The 21,737-nt window shown below is 40.9% G+C and overlaps 1 protein-coding gene across 1 annotated transcript in view; it reads right to left on the bottom strand.

Moving 5' to 3' along the window:
• Positions 1-21,737, bottom strand: part of galnt16 (polypeptide N-acetylgalactosaminyltransferase 16) — a 246,567-nt gene that overhangs the window by 61,288 nt on the left and 163,542 nt on the right. The window contains exon 4 of the mRNA XM_008118139.3: positions 1,735-1,802. Within this exon, the coding sequence (XP_008116346.2) occupies positions 1,735-1,802 (68 nt within the window). The remainder of the gene's footprint in view (positions 1-1,734; positions 1,803-21,737) is intronic.

Below are 21,737 nucleotides of genomic sequence, written 5' to 3'. Positions count from 1 at the left end.
TGCATGAAGAGCCAAAGTAGGTTTGTGGGATATTCCAGGGCAGCATTCTATTTTATCACAAAATGAATGCAAATTTCTGTTTGTGTGTATGTGTGTAACACCATGTGTTATAGTGAACTCATGAATTCAATCTGATTGTATTAGGCAAGGGAGTCTCACAGGTGGTTTTGCTTGTTTCTTATTCTTTCCTTTGAAATGTAGCTTGCAGCACCTCGTATCATCTAGGTATTAACTAGGACTGACCCTGCTTAGCTTCTATGATCAGACAGGGTGTGGTGCTTTTTGGATATTTTGGCCCTAAAGTTTTGTTTAGGGCTCTCTAATTGCATTTGTCTGAAGCTAGTCTCAGAGCTTCCATGGTTATGATATTAGACTTGTTAGGCTAAATGTTCAGAGTTGGTATAGGAAGGTCTAGATTGCACTGTCATTCAATTTATGTGAGCACACAGACTCATGCATGTGAAAGGACACACATCTGTATAGGACTCTGGAAAAGTAAACAACAGCATTCTTATCATGGCTGTAGCCATATCAATGTGGTTTTCCTTACATGTTTGATGCTTTTGATTCGAATTGTGATTCCTCATATCTTCCTGTCATTATTGATAGTGGTGAGAGTGCACTGTGCTTTAAAACCTAGAGCAAAAGATGCCTACCAGGAGTTAACTTTTGTGGGGACTACCAAAGGGGCCGATTTGTTTTTAGAAACTTTTAGAAACTCTATCACATCACTTTTTGCATAGAGAAAAATCAAACATGCCTAGTGCATGTTTAGCAATAACGGCTTTGTTGACATTTCAATTAATAAGAAATACATGGCTTCCCATTTTTTGCTGGTACCGGAATATAGGAGGAGTAATTTAACCATATCTTCCCATGAAACTCACAGCTCCCACGGGCACTAAAATAAGAGAGTAGACTCCTGTTGACATCTATGGATTCTTTCATTCCATCAAGACTATGGGGTGAAAGAGTGGATAAAACTTTGATTATGTCAATCCCCCTACATTTGCTGTTATTAAAATATACAGGAATGGTTGCTAATGAGATGTTCTGGGTAACAAATTGGGTTTCCAGTTTTTTCAGCCCTAGAGGCAACCTCCCTCCCCAGTAATACTGCACTTGGAAAGTTGAGATAAAAATTATTCTTTTGTGCCAGGTTCCTGGAGAAAGAGTAATGCTTCTTATGGTACAATTCCAGACATTTATTGCCCAGGGATAGATCTGGTCTATGAAAACCCCATCAAGAACCTGGGGATAACAATCCTAGCTTGCCAAGAAAACAGTCATCATTCATTAACTCCCCCTTCTTGATCTTCGATAACTAGGGCTCCTAACAGGGCATACCACTTGCCATTTTTAAGATAATGGATCGCACAACCAACTGAACACCAGCTGAATATTCTGACATCATGACTGCCCCACTGAAAACTGAAAGGGCACCCTTTCCCAACTACAAATCCAAATATTGGCTAATTTTGTTCCCTTAGGTAGGAATTAAAACAAGAACAACAAAGCTTTGCTGTTTTCTTTGGTCTCTGGAGTACTGCTTCCATCCCCACTCTCTTTCTCTCTCTTTCTCTCAGTGTGATAAGATAAAAGAAAATAAAGAGGTGAAAAAATGTAAACATCACCAGCAACAAAATGACTTCTAAAAACTCAAATGTTTTCTGACATTTCACATATGAAAATTTTGAAACATGTAGAAAGAGAGTCAAGAAAAGCAACACTTACGATCGGAGCTGAAGTCATCCACTAATATTATTTCCTGAATCAAGTTGGCTGGAGTACGATTCAAAACACTGTAATGAAACAGGAGAAGATGGAGGAGGGAAAGTCAGTGTTGTTCTTTAAAATAAAAAAGATTCTGCTTAATGATCTTGCTTTACTGATGATGGAAAACAGGCCTCAATCTATAGGTTACTTCATTTCACCTTCAAAAGATCATTGCTAGTGTGATTTTTTTTATAAGGAAAGTTTCAAAATGTTATACATTTTAAAATGAAACTTGGCTCTCTGATCCAAATGCCTAAATTGCATGTGTGTTTTTGAAACTGTCCATCATTTGAATGCATTTCTTTAAAAAAATCTCAGTGACAGTCTCAAATACCTGATGTTTGTGCAGGTCTACTGAATCCACCACATGAAACAGTTTAGACTATGAAGCATTTTTTTCCAAATAAAAAAAATCTGTGGCTACAAATTTAAGCCTTATGAAATACTACACCACACACACACTTTTTTGACACATAGCCAGTCTGGCAAGGTGAGGGGAGATGACAACTTTTGGTGAGGATGCTCTGGCTGGGTAGGGCCTATGGCAAATGGAAAGATTTCCAGACTGGATGTCATTTTTGCCTTTCAAACTACTTGGGGGTATTGAAAGATTGAATTTCACCAATGAGAAGGTCTGCCTTTATAATGTTACCTAGCAGACATTCTAGAAATTGTAGAAAGCTAGGGAGCCACATTAGTTCTCCAGAAGAGGTTTGGTGGGCCACACCTACCCCTCAAACATCTTCTATGGGACATGGAGGTATGTTTGGCTTCCTGGGCCCCTGGAGTGGTTTTTGGAACATATGGCCAAAAATGCAAAGAAAATTGTTTTGACTCCTTTGAATCCAATAGGACATCAAACACATGGAAATACCCTCTAGAGATCATTTTGGGGCATTTTAGAACAAAACAGGGAGGTTCTGGGCCTCACAATGGCCAAATGTGGCCACACGTAACCCATGGACATCGGTTTGCCCACCTTTGCTATAAGGCCTCCACCCAAGATCTTGATGACCAATGAAGCTATTTTTTTTCCTTTCACCTCCTGTCCTCCCTGCTTCAAAGGTTATGGGAGGAGGAACCAAATGCTTTTTCTAAAAGCCTGGATTGTTGACATAGAACTTCTGAAATTTTCCCAAGGGCTGCATGTGGGACCACAGGTTGCTTACTTCTGTTGTACAGAAAGCTAAAATCATATTGATCTCCTTGAACACTGCTACAAGGTTAAAAAAACAAAACACTAAACAGTTTCCCCTTGACTTCATACAAGATAAGGTGCGGCAGACGGCACTGGCTGTTTGAAATGTATTCCAGATTACCTCTTGTGACAAACAACTGGTACAGACACAACGTGAGTGACAGCTATCCCATGAGGAGCAAAGGGGTGCAAAATGAGCAAGTAGTTCATGAGAGACAGCTGTTTCCCACGGTGCGAAATGTGTCAGGCAAGACAAGGTGCTAGTGACTGACAACCATCCCCTGAAGAGAATAAGAGATGCCAGTGGGAAAGCCTTGCAAGATGCCAATTTTTAAAAAAGTTTCTGGCATCTTCTCATTCTTTCTGATGCTCTTTTTGGCTCTTGGCAGGAGCTTTTACTCCGGCTATGTCAACTGAAAATAATTGATCTAGAGGGGCTGTGCTCTTTATTTTTCTTTTGTGAACCACCCAGAGAGTTTCAGCTACTCTGATGGGGAAGTATAGAAACGCCATAAATAAATACAAATTGGCAATTCACGTCTGGGCTTTCCTGTCACATATTATCCTCTAGCCAAGTCACGGAGTTTAGTCACAGTGGCCTAGAAGAGTCCGTATGAAATTTCTCTTATGAGCTAGATCTCAGTAGCAAGCTACCCCATAGCATTTACAGCTAGCCTTAGGGGGTGCTTTCAATGCATTTTTATATTCTGAAAACTCGTGTAAAGAAGCAACAGAAAATGGTTACAGATATGCCTCTTTGTATTGTCAAAGCTCCAGAAATTGCCTATTTATGTGTTACAAAGACACATGTCTGTGGCCAATTGCTAGCTGTCTTCCTGTGGGCATTTTAAAGAATGTGACTTTAAAAACATAACATTAGAAGTCGTGTTTAGCAGTAAACAAACACCACCAGCATTACAGTAACACCACATCTCACTTTGGGATCTGTACTTTGCTAACAAGCGAGGGAAAAATTCTCTTCTAGCTTCACAGATTTGGCCTAGATTAAACGCTTAAGTGATTCGTTTTTGCCTCCAGATATGTAAAGCACATTTCATCTTCAAGGACTGAAGTGCACTTGGCCCCTCTCATTTAACAGCAGACACAGTTCATATGAAAATTTTTGCAACACTCATTGATAAACCGCCAAAGATCCATACGCAGTTGGAGACTAATACAATCAGTGCCCTTCACTCTGATTATTCAGTCTAAGGGTGGGCAATTTCTGTGGTTCTTGGACCAATTTTCTCTCCCTGGGAATCTCTAGATTAGATTGGAAGGGCCTACGAGTGGTCAAAAAACCTTCTTCTGATATGAAAAATGAATGCTTAAAAACGCTAAACAGTGCATGGAAGCTCTGTGACCTACATCAAAGGTGAATCAGTATTCCTGGAAGCTTCCAGTAAGAACAATTTACCACAAAAAGGGTAGTCTTAGAGAGTTGGGGGCCACTGACGCTAACAGCCTTTGAGGATCACATGTGGATGCAGGAGCACACTTTGCCCATTCCTGGACTAGTCCACAAATGTTGTTGTGGCTGAGATAACACCAAGAGCAACACTTTCACTGGGTCCCCCTCTTCCTCTTCCTCTCTGCTCCTGTGGGTGCACTCTTCCTCTTCCTCTCATCATCTGGGGACAGTCTCTCTTCCAGTGCCTTTGCTCTTTACAGCTTGCACATTGGTTCTGCCCAAGGGGCTGTCCTCTTCCTGACCCATAACTTCACCCTTTTCCTTGGTTCAATTCCCCTAATGCCACTGCCAAGCAAACGGCTTGGGCATTCATTTGTTGCTCTTCTCCTCTAGATCTCTGTTAGCTATTTCTATTGGTTTCTTCGCTGGGCTCAAAGGGCATGTGTTGCCTATATGCACTTAACAGCCTTTCCAGGTAAGCATGAGGATTTTTATCTAGACCTTGTTTTATTTCTTTCACTTTAGGAACGTCTCAAATCATTAACTGTCTATATTGGCAAATCAGAATCAATTGCCTTGCTATATTGGGGTCCCAGAGTGGGTCAATGGGAGTTTTGGTCTTCTGTGTTAAAGGGGCTTTGCAATGCATTGAACGGTTTCAGCCATTTGGGCATTTTACACACGGTGTTGGCTCAAGCCAAAATATATGCGAAGTGGCTGGGGTAACATCCCTGAAAAGGACTTGTCCTTGTTATTTTATCCCAGACCCGTGAAATGATTTGTGGATCAAGGCTGCCTTCTAGCTACCAATTGACCCCAAATCCAACCCATTGCATCTGACACAATTTTTTAAAAATCTATTTGGTCTCATTGGTTTCTCCCCAAAATCTACATTTGCAAAGCTTTTGTCAAAATTTGCTAACATGAATTTCACGAGAGTTTTATGCTTTCTAGAGAACCCACCCATGTTTTAGACAAACAGACAACTAATACACAAAGAGGGGAGGGTGAGTTGTGGGACCTGACCACATACAAAGTGCTGCATCTTCGGTCTGGCCCATCGCTGATCTGATCAGCTTTCTGGCACATACATACACATATTCATTCAAACATGCATTCAACACAAGGTACCTATGCTTTTCCAACCCCTCCCCCCCCCCTCTCTCTAGGCAGTCGGTTTCCCTTTTCTGGCACAACAAAGCAAAAACAAAGCCAAAAAGCCTACTCGGGACTGCCCTTTTCCCAAGTTAATTACTCTTGGGTGGTCACTAGCAAACACAGCTATGACCTTTTCTGACGTCTACACTTCTCTAAAATGTCTTTTTTCCCACAATCATACTTGTCTATCCATCGTTTTCAGCCTCTTCTGGTGAAAGGAAAGAACTCCGTCAGGAGCAGCCGCCCTGCCCCAAGCATCGAGTGGGCCCTGGCATCAAAGAAAGACACCCCGGCCGGTAGAGTTCAGTCGTTGGTTGGATGCCGGCTTGGCTGACTCCTGAAGTTGTTCTGATCTCAAAACCTCTCTCTTGGCTTCTCTCTCCTTTGACCTCTTTGATCCAAGTCACGGCACCAGAAAATGTTGTGGCTGAGATAACACCAAGAGCAACCCTTAAGTTGAGGCTGAAAGGGATTTTATTTTCAGCTGAAAGACTCTGATGTGGAATTTCCTCCAAAAGCAAACCAGAGCCCCGATCAAGGCGTTGACATTCCCTTTTATACATTTCCAGACAAAGAAACATGCTTCTACATACATCACATCATCAGTACGTCACTTCACATGTTTACATACATGGGCATAAATGTGCAAGTCTCAGCATTTTTCTATCTAAGCACTCTAACCAGCCTGTAGCAAGTTACAGATACTAAGGAAGAGCTGTCAAGAGGCCTACTCTTGACCTGTCAGGAGGGAGAGAAGTTCACTCTCCCTCCATTAGTACCAGGGACCATTTCACACTGGAATGTATGTATAGATAACAGGCCCCCTTTCTCCTCCCTATCCTGCCAGCTTGTGCATCCCTAAGAATCTCACAGAGAGAGAGAGTCTGATTTTTCTACATTTCAGGGCTTCTAATGTGCATACAATATATGTCTGAAAATCTATATTTTCCAGTTCCTCATCAGTGTGAGGTTCTTAAATACCAGAAGTTACAGGCAGTTTTTAAACAAGTTTGTCGATGCTGAGAGCTGCTTTGGGGCCTCAGTGAAATATACTTTTAAGAATCACCCTCCCGCCCAAATAAGCTGTTTATTAGCCACAGTCCTTCTGAATGGTCAGGTACTGTCAGTAGGAGACTGTAAGCCTGAGTAAATTCCTCTGCAATAGGATTATGGCTTTGGGCTGAGTGGTACAGGGACTACTGGCTATGCATGAAGGAGAGGGATCCATGGAAAGAACTCTTCTCTCCTTCCCCAAAATACTGGAAACAAGGAGGAGACTTGGTAGACCTGTCCTGTTCTCAGCAGAAGGAAGGACAGAAATAGTGGGTGAGGGAGACAACAACATATCAACACACAGTTAGGCTTCAGATCCACTTCTGGACACCTCTAGGCCCTGGTAATTTGTACTGGCTCCACCTCCCATTAGCTCCCCAATTCTAATAAGGGAGGGGGAACAAAAGGGTAAGTTCCAAAAATACCACAATTTAGCTGCAAATGCTTTCTGTAGTATGTCTGAAAAGCTTCCTATCTTTATAGAATGAGAAATTACCTGTTAAAAAGCTGAGAAACCACACAAATGAAGTTGTGTGGCTTTTTCAGAAATCCCAGAGGGTCTTACTTTGCTCCCATGAGAGCTAGAGTCACTCCAACTGTCCTGATTTGACTGGGAACATCCCAATTAACCCCTTGTTGTCTCACTTTTTCCAGCAGCTTTTAAAATGTCCCAGTTTTACTCTCTTTCTCTCAGTCATTTCCCTGCTCCCCATTCTCAGCTGCAGCAAACTAAATTCAAAGGGCAAAAGTAGTTTGCACATAGTGAACTCAATGGGGGGAGAAGAGAAGAAGAAATATTGAATCTTGTCTTTCCCAGGTGGCTGAGGCAGAAGCAAACTGCTGCAGCCTCTCCTAGACTATCTTTTTCATCCTAACAGATAACTTTTGCCATCTTAGAATCATAGAATCATAGAATAGTAGAGTTGGAAGAGACCTCATGGGCCATCTAGTCCAACCCCCCGCTAAGAAGCAGGAAATCGCATTCAAAGCACCCCCGACAGATGGCCATCCAGCCTCTGCTTAAAAGCTTCCAAAGAAGGAGCCTCCACCACAGTCTGGGGGAGAGAGTTCCACTGCAGAACAGCTCTCACAGTGAGGAAGTTCTTCCTGATGTTCAGGTGGAATCTCCTTTCCTGTAGTTTGAAGCCATTGTTCCGTGTCCTAGTCTGCAGGGCAGCAGAAAATAAGCTTGCTCCCTCCTCCCTATGACTTCCTCTCACGTATTTGTACATGGCTATCATGTCTCCTCTCAGCCTTCTCTTCTGCAGGCTAAACATGCCCAGCTCTTTAAGCTTCTCCTCATAGGGCTTGTTCTCCAGACCCTTAATCATTTTAGTCGCCCTCCTCTGGACGCTTTCCAGCTTGTCAACATCTCCCTTCATCTGTGGTGCCCAAAATTGGACACAGTATTCCAGGTGTGGTCTGACCAAGGCAGAATAGAGGGGGAGCATGACTTCCCTGGATCTAGACGCTATTCGCCTATTGATGCAGGCCAAAATCCCATTGGCTTTTTTAGCTGCCGCATCACATTGTTTAACTTGTTGTCCACAAGGACTCCAAGGTCTTTTTCGCACACACTGCTGTCAAGCCAGGCGTCCCCCATTCTGTATCTTTGATTTCCATTTTTTCTGCCGAAGTGAAGTATCTTGCTTCGGCAGAAAAAATGGAAATCAAAGATACAGAATCTTGACCACACTCTCATGTTGCTTTGCCACAAGGTTTCACCTGTGATGTGTCAAAATACATGATGGTGCTCCATGTCATGTGTATTACCAGAGGCTGGAGACACAACCAAATCGAATCCTGATCTCAAAACTCCATTGAGATCTGTGTTGTCGAAGGCTTTCATGGCCAGAATCACATGGTTGTTGTCTGTTTACACAAATCATAGAATCATAGAATAGTAGAGTTGGAAGAGACCACATGGGCCATCTAGTCCAACCCCCTGCTAAGAAGCAGGAAATCGCATTCAAAGCACCCCCGACAGATGGCCATCCAGCCTCTGCTTAAAAGCCTCCAAGGAAGGAGCCTCCACCACGGCCCTGGGGAGAGAGTTCCACTGTCGAACAGCCCTCACAGTGAGGAAGTTCTTCCTGATGTTCAGGTGGAATCTCCTTTCCTGTAGTTTGAAGCCATTGTTCCGTGTCCTAGTCTGCAGGGCAGCAGAAAACAAGCTTGCTCCCTCTTCCCTATGACTTCCCTTCACGTATTTGTACATGGCTATCATGTCTCCTCTCAGCCTTCTCTTCTGCAGGCTAAACATGCCCAGCTCTTTAAGCCGCTCCTCATAGGGCTTGTTCTCCAGACCCTTAATCATTTTAGTCGCCCTCCTCTGGACGCTTTCCAGCTTGTCAACATCTCCCTTCAACTGTGGTGCCCAAAATTGGACACAGTATTCCAGGTGTGGTCTGACCAAGGCAGAATAGAGGGGGAGCATAACTTCCCTGGATCTAGACGCTATTCCCCTATTCAACCTCTGAGATTGCCTGCCATAGATGTGGGTGAAACGTCAGAAGAGAATACTTCTGGAACATGGCCATACAGCCTGGAAAACACACAACAACCATCCATTGAGATCATTGTCAATGTTGTTGACCCCACCCCCTCAGCCCAGCAGTATTTCTGACATCTTGGATTATGCTTTAATTGCATGGCAAAACTCCTTCCCAACTTTCTTGCAGCATTCATTATGAGGACAATGAACTGCATTTTAGTAATTTAGTAAGGCTAAATAAGACTCAAAATAGAAGGTATCAGAGCTCTTCTATTACTGCTATCTTTAGAGGTTTAGATTTACATGTCAAGAAATGGAAGACAGACTGGCACCCAGTCTGAATTATATGACAATCCTGATTTCCACTAATTTCTTTGAGCAGTGTTCCATCCCTGCTTTTTATCTTATGATTGAGAAAAAATTCAATATGCAGACTGCGGTGATCACAGCTTGGTGGAAGGGGCTGTACTATCTGAGGTTTCGTGTAGAGAGCTTGTTTTTGACAAGGTAAATTATTGGTATGGGCACATTTTTAATCTGAGGGCCTTGTCCATACCAATATACAGTGCATGTAAGAATAAATCCATAATCTCCATGTTGAGGCTTTTGAGCTCCTTAGCACTTTGGCCTTTCCCCATAACACACCATTTGCAGAAAGTCTCTTTCTGCTCTGGTTCACTTGTTATTGTTGGTTTTCTGATAGAAATAGAAAAAATCCTGCATAGTTTTCAAGGTGCTTGGGGTAAACCATGTATTTCAATAAAATGGATTTGAATGCACTAGTCTGAATTATTACTGCAAGTATAATTGCTGCCGCATTCTCCTATACAGCCATTGCCCCCACTACTAAGGAATTATTGCAAAGTACTATGGCGTACATGAAGTATGAAAAGGATAGTTTGGTTCTAAGTATTGGCTTCTCATTGTATGGAACTGCTCCAAATTCAGGCAAGCAGGAGATGGGAGCATAAAAATTTCATAGCATGGTGTAATTTTTTAAATTTCATTTTGGGGGGCTGGTCATGCTTCTGATACAGAACTGTTCCTTCTCCTCAGACACATACTAAAAAACCTCTAAAACAAAACAAAAAACAAAGCAGGAAGATTATGCCTTCCACAACAATTAGGGGCTGATTTGATTTTGATTAATTAGCAATTCTAGTAGCACCTGTTGAAAATTACATGTGATTAAATAGTTATGGATGATTGCACAGTTGTTTTCTTAAACAGAAGTTTAATGTCACTTTGGGGAATGGCGGTAAGGAAGAAGTCCGCCTGATGAGAAATGTTAATGCCAACATCTTTACAAGTTGCTAATGAGTTTCTGTCCCTAACTTTAGTTAGGGATAGAGACTGAGGATCTTTCAAAGACAATTTCATTATATTGGTATCCTGGGGCCATCAGAGCATGGAAAACTTACTTGTATGGACCACGGCCCCTAGAAACTAGGGAACTGTAGTTCAAAAAACAATTATTTTACATCATACTGCATTGTAGGCTGTGCTACATTACAACTGATGCTGGAGAGATGCTGTGTGGTACCTTACTTCAACTATCAACTCATCCAGGGGGCTTAAAAAGAATCATTCTTGGCCTCACAATACAGGGATAATGGAGATGGTCTATCTAACAGAATCCTTGTAAAGATTTACAAGGACACTCTGAAGAACCTTTTAATTTCAATTGTATTGTTGTTGTTAAAATAGACTATCTAGTACCTTCAGGAAACATTGACCTTCACATTTATGGTCTGACTGAAATCCGAAACATTTTGTTAGAGACAATAAAGTGGCTTGATCTGGTTGTTGTTTTGCAAACTATTCCTTCCATTTCCAAAGTTCAAGGACAGCGCAGATTTCTATGTAACCAAAATGCTACAATTTATTTATTTACCTACCTTTTTTCTACCCCACCTTTCTCTACCCCGGAGGGGACACAAGGCAGATTACATATGCCAACTATTAGATGCCTTAAAATACATACAAACAGAGACTTAAAATCAATTAAATTAAAATTAATACATATTAAACATTTAAAACATTACGTTCAATATTAAAATCACATCATCCAAAAATCATAGTCCAAGACCATTCTGTTGTCAATTATACATAATCCCAAGTCTATTATTGAACTGTACTGATCACCGAAAGCCTGATCCCAGAGTCATGTTTTTACTTTCCTTCTGAAGGCTAGAAGGGAGGGGGCCAATCTAAGTGCAACATGCAGGTATCAGCAAGATTGAGGGGGCAAATGAAATATTTAGAGGAAAACGTCAGTGTTGGACGAGGGAAAGAATCCTACAACAATTGAGCACTGATAGAAATCACAGAATATGGGATTCCATTGGAAAAGGGAAAGAGGAATGGAACCAGCTGATCAGCTACAACTGCCGAGTAAAACAGTGGTAAAGAGGAAGATAAACAAGAAAATGAAAGAGAAAATAGATGTTATAATGCAGTTATAACTGGGTGTCTCTTTCTCCATTATCCGTTGCTCTGTTTCTTTTATTTTTCCTCCTCTAAGAAACATAAACAAAAGCAAATGGAAAACACACATAAAATAGTGGAGAAGACTATCAAACTATGTGGACCATGTCATGCATCACAGAAGCGATGTTTCAATGTCCCTGCTCAGCATTGTTTTATATGTTACACAAGCAACACAGTTGTTACCATTTCAAAGGTCTTTCCACAGTATTCCCAATAGCCTGTGATATATTAAAATTCTTGCCATGACTTTTTCCTCTTGCTAAAAGAGGTGCAACCATGCATTCTTCTCTAACTATGTTGAGTATGTTCCCAGGTCATTGTGGAAGGCAATTATAGTACAGTGAAAATCACATTGCTCAGGAATATGAGTTCTCCTCAAGCAGTGGATTCTGGGAGGCATGGTTTAAAAATAACTTTTTGCGCTTTTCCTAGCTCTATTCTTGGTCATGTATAAAACAGGCCACAGAATACCTGGTCTCACACCAATGTTGTCATCAAAAATTATTTAATGATTTCCCCTATGCAATACTGCCATATTTTTGGCAACCGGTTATCTACAGATAAACAGGACACTTGCTTCTGGCATCAAATGCACTGAGGACCAGTATCACTAAAACCAGTTCCAATCCTGAGCACTTTTATACTACACAATTATAGTACAATGAGTAGTGTTGTCACATTCTATTTCCTCAAATCTAGGCACCTAATATGCATATTATGCCAATATCAGGGCTGCACAAATTACTCTAATTTGCATTCTAATTATGTAGATTTCATACATTAATTGTTATGCTTTCCCCCCACTATGTTTCAACCTTCACACCATTTTTAAACAGTTGCAACTGAACTGAGAGATGCAATATGGGCTAATGTTTAAAGCAACGGCCTTGGAAAAGGAGACCCAAATTTCTACTTGATCATGGAATTTATTATGTGACTTTGCATCATTACTTTGCTGTTCTTAATGTTATTGAAAAATCAACCTCTTTCTCTAATAGTAATAACTATTAATTTATAACATATTTTTAGAGCTTGGCTGGGTCTCAGTCAATCTGATCAACTTTCCTTTTGTGATTCTGAGGAAACCCCTCAGGCCAGCCCATTATTGCTTCCTTCTTCACTGTTAAGACTCCAACACCTCACCTCCCAAGGCCTACCCTCTCAGCCTCAAGAGAAATAAAAATAAAAAGATAAAATTCCCTTAACCCTGCCAAGAGACACCAAACGCACACACAGACACACAATCATACATTTCATTAATTAACAAAACAGATGCGGGGTCTGCTGGGTGTCTCTTTCCTTTTTCCCCTAACTTCTTCACTGTTGCAAAACTTTGCATAATCAAACTGCCAGCTGGAGCATATTGGAATATGTTACCATTCTGTTTCTACAACTGAGTCTCTGCTGTACAACAGATCAGCATAAGATCCAAGGTTATCAAATAACATAACTTATATTATGTAGTACTTATGTGACTTTGGACTAAGCGGCTGTCTTGAAAAACAACACAGATTATTCCAGTGGATAAATCTGAGAACTTGACTGCCAGCAACCCCCAGGACTCATCAAAGACTTTGTTTACCCACTTGACTGACTTTCTGGTTTCCCAAGCCTCACTCTTTGTGTTGAGATTATTCCAAGCTACCAAAGTCCATTAGTGCTAAATACCCACACCCTAAAAAGCAGACATAGCACCAAACCCTACAAATCCCAGCTGTTTTCTCTTCCTCTTCACCCCAGTCTGTGATGTCAGAAGGAAGTCTCAGCCAATAAGAAGGCAGATCCTAGGAGGCACATCTCCTGATGAACCGGGGAGGAAGTGGAAGGTATGAATAGCTACCCAACTTTATAATATGTGCTGCACTTTTCTGTATGGGTTATATCAGTTATTTTGGTGATAACGCCATTCTGTCATTCATCTGGTCAGGTGAATAAATCTCTGTTATTGCCTTTAAACCATGTCATGCTTTTCCTGGCTTTCAAAGTAAAAGATGTGTCTGGCAATGGACCTACACTGCCTTCTGGTGGCACCTAGCTGATTTTCATAACATTAACTGCTGTCAGGTTGACTTCAATATTTCCATTTTTTTAGAAGTCTCCAAGTCACCCTATCCTCAGTTCTTGCAGATGGGGCTGTGGCTTTCTCGACTGAATTATCCATCTGGAATTCAGCCGTCCTCTTTTTCTACTGCCTCCCATCTGCCCAAACATTATTATCCTTTCCAGTGAATCTCATAGTCTCATGTTATGGCCAAAGTACAGCAGTCTCAGTTTAGTCATCTTGGATTCCAAGGAGAGTTTAGGCTTAATTTGCTTTGGAATCTATTTACTCCCTCCTACTCACTCCCTTCCTTGCAATGCACCTTTCCCTTGTTTCTTGCACTCCATTGCCACTCATACCATTATTCTTCCCACCAACACCTTCTCACACTTTATCGCATATATTCCTCCACCACCTCAGGATCTGAGCCTGAAAGGCAGTGCCTCAACATTTTCACTCATATTACAGTTCCCATAGGAGACAGAGATTTGCATGGGAAAAAATTAAAGCATGGGATCATGTCTAGATAATGCTCCAAATATGAATGGCATGTCTAAATTCTGGGGATGCATCTACACTGTAGAATTAACGCAGTTTGGCGCTACTTTAATTGGCATGGCTCAATGCTATTGAATCCAGGGATTTGTGGTTTGATGAGACAAAGAAGGCTAAAAATCTTCTAACTACATCTCCTATGATTCCATAGCATTGAGCCATGGCAATTAAAAGTGATGCTGTCAGGACCCAGGCTGCAGAGCACCAAAAACCTTACACAGAGGCCAGAATCTATCTAATATCTTTATTAAAGAAATATATAAAGTCAATAAAAACAAGTGAAGAATATAGTTCAGAAGCAGACCTTTCAGATAAGGTCAAATATAGTCCAGAAATGTATTGTCCAATATAAGATATTAGAGTTCAAAGTTTTAATCCACTTGACCGAAACACACACTTTGCCAAGCAATAGTGTGGGGAAATAACAGAGTCTTTATAGTCCAATGAAGCTTGACAACAAGGCTGGAATTAAACTTGATTCTTGACTTGATCCAAGACTTAAAACGAGGCAAACATGAAGCATGAAACAAAGTCCGTGGCAAAACGTGAGACAAGGCAAGGCTTGAAACTTGATCCGGGAAGCAAGGAACTGGGATTACGAAGTCCACACACGATCTCTCTCCTCGAGCTGATCAATTGACTCCGCAAAGTTTCCCTTGCGACAAACACCTATATTGGGTCTCGTTTTCCCGCCAACAGAACTCTTTCCCTAGAGAACGAGAAGCGAAACCCAATTCTGTCCAGATGCATGACTCCTTAGAATTTCCCAAGGGAAGCAGACCTAATCAGCCATTTGTTTGGCAGCGATTCTCAAGCTTCTGCGATTAGCCTCTCTGACTCCCCTATCTTTGGTATAATTGTCCCTCCGGGAAAACGGGGGGGAGTTCTGCCCAAGGCCTGTTTGGCTGAATTCTTGAGGGCAAACGTCAACATCCTGCAGGTGGAGAGGCTCCGGCTCTGGCTGAACCGGTGAAAATCCCATGTTTTCCTCTTCGTCTGCCACAATAGTACTAGGAACAGGACTACAAGGCCCATGAGTCATCACAGATGCCAAATTGCATTAATTCTACAGTGAGAGACACACTAAACCAGGGATATGGCACCTGTAACAATTATCTCACTGATTGGCCATGGTTTAGCCTATGGAATCATGGGATTTACAGTTTAGGAAGGGGTATCTAAAATCTTCAGTGAGAGAACTCTGGTGTTTCACCAAAGTACAAGCCCCAGGATTCCACAAGAAGAAACCATAGCAATTGAAACGTAATCATAGTACTATAATTGCGCAGAGTCCCAGCCTTGGAACCCATTACTATATTTGGTTCAACTAGAACATTGTACTCAAGGTCAAAGACAACCATTCCTCTGATTTCAAAACTACAAATTCTGGTAGATGCATACCTTCATGGATGGTTGCCTGCTAGCCCTCTGCTTTACCCTCGAGTCCCTTTTGAAACTGAAGCACAGCCACTATTTGCACTTTATTATCACAAGGAGGCTTAGATTCATAATGATCCCATGGGCTTTATAAGATTAATCAGAATTTAATATGAATTAGGATTCAGAGGAGCTTAGTCCCAAGACTTGCAGTTTTAACAATATGATTCAGCTCTTCAAAGCTGGAAGTGATAGACTGATAATACAAAGCTTGGAAGTTGTTACAAATAAACAATGTAATATTTTATTTTATCCAATAACAGTGTAATAACTACTTTACTGTGTTCTAGAAAAAATATATTGTGTATGTATAAGCATGTATGTATAAACACTTTACCTAATAATTATAACAAGGAATAACTTTATTGTTTTGCACTGCAAAAATTATTTATAAATTACTATTATGGTTATGGAGTGTGGACTCACTAAATAGCAGACATGGAATATAATGCAATTAATCAGCTGGTTCAATCCATGTCTCATTGTTGCTAAATCCAGAAGTTTTTTGAAGGGAATTAAATGCAACTACTTACTTGTAAGAATTAGGAAAGTAAATACTTTTTAAAGAGCAGCTTTCTACATTCTAGGATTATGTATACAATCGGTTCTTGCTACCCATTGCATTTTGGTTACAGAATCCCGTGTGAATATCAAAATCTATGAATGTTCAAGTCCCATTACATACTATGACATAGTAAAATAGTGTCCCTTATATAAAATAGTAAAGTCAAGGTTTGCTTTTGGGTTTTGTAGATAATGTTTTCAAGCCATGCATGACTGAATCCATAGACACAAAATCTTTGGATACAAAGGGCGAACTGTGTGTTGAAAGCCTCTAACATTCAGCTCTCTTACATATAAGATTGGGCCATAGGAACGAGGGATATTCAAAGTGGAAATGAAATGTAATGTATTTTCATTTAAATTCCAGTCTGGTTCCAATGAGAATTAGAAGTGAGAGCTTCGAGCCCATTCATACTTGGAATTTGTAGTCCGTTCTAGGCCTGCTAAAAACAACAAAGAACAACAAAGAACAACGGGATGTGGCCCTACAAGAAGGGTGATGCCCAAAATGGGAATTATGTTGCTAACAGTTTAGGTGTGCTATCATTCTTCCTGCCTCCTATAGAAGTTGTGCTCTCAGGTGAACTTTTAATGAATCTTGGCATCATTAAAATGAATGGTTGGGGAAATCTTGTCACTATTCTGCCATCCTATTGCAAGGAACAAAAAATTATACTTCCCAAGGGCAGTTCTCCCCAAGACCAAAAGCTAGCTTGTTGAAAGAATTTTCCTTTCACCATTGTACAGAAACCATCCTTGTATGTGTTAGGCCACACTCGAAAGAGCCTGTTATTTATTCACAAAGCAGTCTTCTGCAAGACCCCAAGACCTGGAGTGAGGGAAAATAGTTCCCATGAATAATGCATCCCTGCCCGAGGTGCTCTCAGCTGTCTTCCAGCTGAGATGCTCTCCCTTGCTCTTGTAACTCTCCTTCTGCTTGCCTTCACCACACGTCCATGGAGAAAGAGCACTACTTTGACCCACAGACTGCTTAAGGGACACTTTGAGCTAAACTTTAAGATCTTTAAGCCAGCAGAGGACATTCCCATAGGATAAGAGAAGTGTAAACAGGTTTACAACACTCCTTAGCCTACAAAAGGAAGTGGTCAAAAGAAACATTTTTTGCTGTAAACACAACAAAAAGCAGGCTACCTAAGCCATTGGGGATGCAATCCAAAGAGTCACAAATTCAGATATATAATATACAATTGGCCTTCCACATTTGTGGGTATAACGTTTGCTTATTAGTGGATTTATTTAATATGTTTTCTCTTGCCACCTCATCACATGAGGTGATTTTAGCATCCTAGGATGCTGTCAGAATGCTTCCTCCTCAGAGTCCCATGCTGCCCATCACATGAAGTACAGCAACTTCCGGCAGGGCTCTGTCGAGGAAGCATCCTGCCAGCATGGTAGGATGCTTCCCTCGGACCACGGGCGGTTTCCCATGTTCCATTCAAAACAGCAGGGCCAGAGTGGAGGGGAGGGGAGCCACGTGGTGACACTTCTCCACGTGGGATGGGAAATCGTCGCTGTGGGTAAGGTGGGGCATGCAGCTCTGGGATTGCCCTGCCTTCCCACCAATTAGACACAGTGGCTGGTGAATCAGACTAGGGGACCTCATCCATGTGATGAGGTCCTCAGAAATTTAGGCCATGCAGAAGGACTGCATGATCAATTGAAGACTCTTTAGATAATGCTTCTCTAGGGATCTATAGGTCCTCCAGTAAGATTCTGTGGTCAATGTCTGGCAGAGGTTGACCGTAGGGGCATGCTAGAGCACCTACAGATTCCTATTTAAAAAAAATATCTTTTTTATTCATGATTTTTCCACTTTTAATCCCTGTGAAAATGGAAGTCCTACTTTATAGCTATCTTTCTTTAAAAAAACAAACAATTAAATTCAGATAATGCCAAGCCACTCAATCTCTTTCCTCCCTTCCTCTTTTCTTAGTTTTCTGTCCTCCCCTCTGTCACTGTTTTCAGATCGAAAACCAAGCTAATGGAATGAGAGCAGTAGCTTAAAATAAAACTTAATACTAAAAAGTGTACCCAGCATTTCCTTCCCTTTCTCACAGCCTTATCAAAAAGCTGCACGTTGTTTTTCCTCTCTCTCCTTTAGAGGCCAACAATGCTGTGTATAGGAAGTGGTAGACCTGCCAGATGTCTTTCTTCAACTAGTCCAGAGCCCACCCCGCAAGTGTGCCAGGGACCGGTACCATATCTTTGTCCATTGCCTCCAATTGTCTCTTTCTTTCCTGGAAACGCAACAAAAACTGGTATTGAATGGCTCATGAACCAGCAGTAGTTCGTGGATGACTATGTGAAATAGCAATGAGCTAGAATGCATAGCTCTATGTGGGCCCAAAGGTATTCTCAAGAAAGCAAGACACTAAAGATGTGAAAACCTTTTTAACCACAACAATTTTTAAAATAATCATTTTTCCAAAGCCCCTTTTCTGGAAAAACTGGAAAAAATAAATTAAGGAATATTTTATTTTAAACTGAGAAATAAAATGTTTAATCCCTCCAAAGTATTACTGGCTACTATGTAACTGGTAGATTTTTGTGATTTCAGGAATACTTGATACAGTTCTGGGTGACACAATTCACAAAGGATTTTGACAAGCTGGAAAGTGTCCAGAAGAGGGTGATCAAGATGGCAAAGGTCTGGAAACTTATTCACATGGAGACATCCTCTTCTATTGCATTTCTGGGGGTGGGGCGGGGGGGGGGGGAGAGACCACTGGAAATTGTTTCTTTTGCAAAGGGATGCCATTTGTGGATTATTTGTGTTAGCAAAATAAACGCTTTCCAGACTTTCTACCACCAGCAGAGAGACAAGAGAGGAGCAACATCATGTAATAAGTCCCAGCCAAAAACACGGTTGTCCTACTGTAATTACAATTTGGCTGCTGTGTGTGATAAGAGCATATTCCTCCTGTGCAAACATTTGCTCTCTTTGCTCATGGAGGATGTCTCATGAAATGCCACTTATAAAGGTTGATCAGAACTAAGGAAGCAAATCCTCAGCTAATTCATTTTCACACGTTAACATATTTTTCTCCCCACTGCAGGAGCAAACAAATGCTGGTATTCCTTCACAGCATTCTCTATGTATTTGAATACCCCAAAGTGTTGTAGTAGAGTTATACAATGGAGAAAAAACATGTGGAGTATTGCATATATGTGTGTACACAAAAAAGCCTGATTTTCACACAGAAAGGACATCTGAAAATTGTGCAAATTTTTCACTGGTTTGTCCTTCTTTCCAACATAGTTTTCTGACTGGTAGAACCCCATTTTTCAACCTGGGAATGAATAGTTACAAATATTCTTCCCCTCGCCTCATAGAAGCAGGAAGAACCTGAACTCAATCTATAGCAGGAGTTCTTAACCAGGAGTCACAGGGTTTCCTTAAGGGTATGAGGAATGATTTCAGAGTGTCCATGAACAGGTTAAGATCTGGGTTGTTGTATGTCTTTCGGGCTGTTAAGAAGGTTAAGACCTTCTTCTACCAGCAGGCATTTGGGGAAAGATAAGGGGCAAGCTTTAGGGAGGTTGAGTGGGATTGGGTGGGTGGGGGACTGTGATTTTTAAAGACTATATTAAGTGTACTTCATATATTTTTATCTGGTTTTACCACACTGTACTATTCATTTGTTTTTCAGCTTTTGTATTGTGCTTTTTAAACTTGACTAAAGTGTGGGATTGTTAGCCATCATGAGTCCTCACAGGGAGAAAGATGGGATATAAATAAAGTTAATTAATAATAATAATAATAATAATAATAATAATTGAATTGAAAAAATCAGATTATCTTTACTTTCTCTCAGCTCTAATTGAAGTCTATCTGCCACTACATTTTGAGAAGGGGGTCTGTGGTTTGCATATGACTGGCAAAGGAATCCATTGAACAAAAAAGGTTAAGAACCCTTATCTATCAGATGGGAGAAAATATGCAAAAAGCATATATGGAGGCACAACCCTTATTTTAGTGTCTATTTACAAAGTGTATATCCCTGGTATACCACCCTCATTTTAAATTAGCTGGTAATTATGAGAGTGAGAGCCAGTGTGGTGTAATGGTTGTGTTGGGACTACGACTGTTGGAGACCAGGGTTTGAATTTCTGTCTGACCATGAAAACCAACTGATTGGCCTTGGGCAAGTAACACTTTCTCTGCTTCAAAAGCAAATCTGCTCTGAACAAATCTTACAAAGGAAACCCACATGATAGGGTCACCTTAGGGTTGCCATAAATCAGAAATGACCTGAAGGCATAGAACAACAACAATTCTGGCAGTGGACCTTCTTCCCTCTCTAGCTAATGGAGGAAATAACAAAGCTTTCAAGCTTTCATATTGCCTGTGCCAGATAAGCTCAAGTTCAACAGGTATTGAGACTGAGGACTGCTGAGTGAATCTCTCTGTTCAGCTTCTTTGTTGTCTTATCTGTACAAATTAACTGCAGCAGAGAACCCAAGTTTTTAAAGCAGCTGGAGGATGTTGCTTGATTCTTTCTTTCAACCTGCAGTCCTTGCTTGCACCCACTGAGAGATTGGAAGATGTTTTTTCTCTGCTAGCTGGAAGGGATCAAATACCCATTAAAAAGAAGAAGAAGGACAACAACAAAAAGAGAAATAAAACAAGAAAGGGCAGAAGGTAAATTATTTGCTTCTCTTCAGGTCTTTTATAGGATTAGCATTTTAAGAGGTAGCATTTCTTTATAGGATTGTTTGCATTTCTAATGAAGCTATGAAGAAGAACATCGCTACAACTCAGTGTGTCTTGAAAGTTCATGTGGCCTCATGAAAGCCAATGTCGGGCATTTCTGCACCTCTCCATCTATTGTGATTGCACACAGCTTTTACCTCCAACACCTCCAACAGGAATGTCTATTGCTGGTTCCATGGCTGTTCTTGTACTTGTATGATTTTACTGTACACAGATAATACATACTCAAAATGGCAGTAGTATACAATATCTGAAAAGCTTCAGAAAGGATATTGGAAGGTATCAGGGCTGAACTTCAGAGGATGTTATGACCATCAAACCGATATTTTGAAAGAAGAGCTCAGTTTTCTGCTTTGAGACATGAAGCAGCCCTATTCAAGCTGCTCAAAGTTCTGTCAGAAATGACAAGTGCAACTCTAATGCCTGAACTGTCATTTTACACAAGAGCACCATGGAATGGATCACACATCTTTAATTTGGAATGCTGTGATAACAGAATCTGTTGCCCAGCTTGACACAATCCACTTTTATTTTGTAAAGTGCAAAGCTCTATTCAGGAGTATCAGCAACGCTATTTCTTTTTAAAATTCCCATTAATCCAACATGCTTCTTTTACACTACCACCAAATTTCCATCTGTTCCTTAATCCTCAGTGGTCTGGATAATTCTCCTATTTCCTAATTAATAAAATTGCTCTCAAGGGGGGAAATTATTTTTTTCTGGAATTTTTGTTACAAGACATAAATTGGTGTGTTGTGCCTTGGTTCATGTACATTTCTGCTTTGGCCTGCCTTAACCAGCTTTCTAGAAATAAGATTGGGTTTT

Source organism: Anolis carolinensis, chromosome 1 (assembly GCF_035594765.1).
Source record: "Anolis carolinensis isolate JA03-04 chromosome 1, rAnoCar3.1.pri, whole genome shotgun sequence".
In the NCBI taxonomy this organism is placed as follows: Eukaryota; Metazoa; Chordata; class Lepidosauria; order Squamata; family Dactyloidae; genus Anolis; species Anolis carolinensis.
This window is presented reverse-complemented; position numbering and strand designations above follow the sequence as displayed.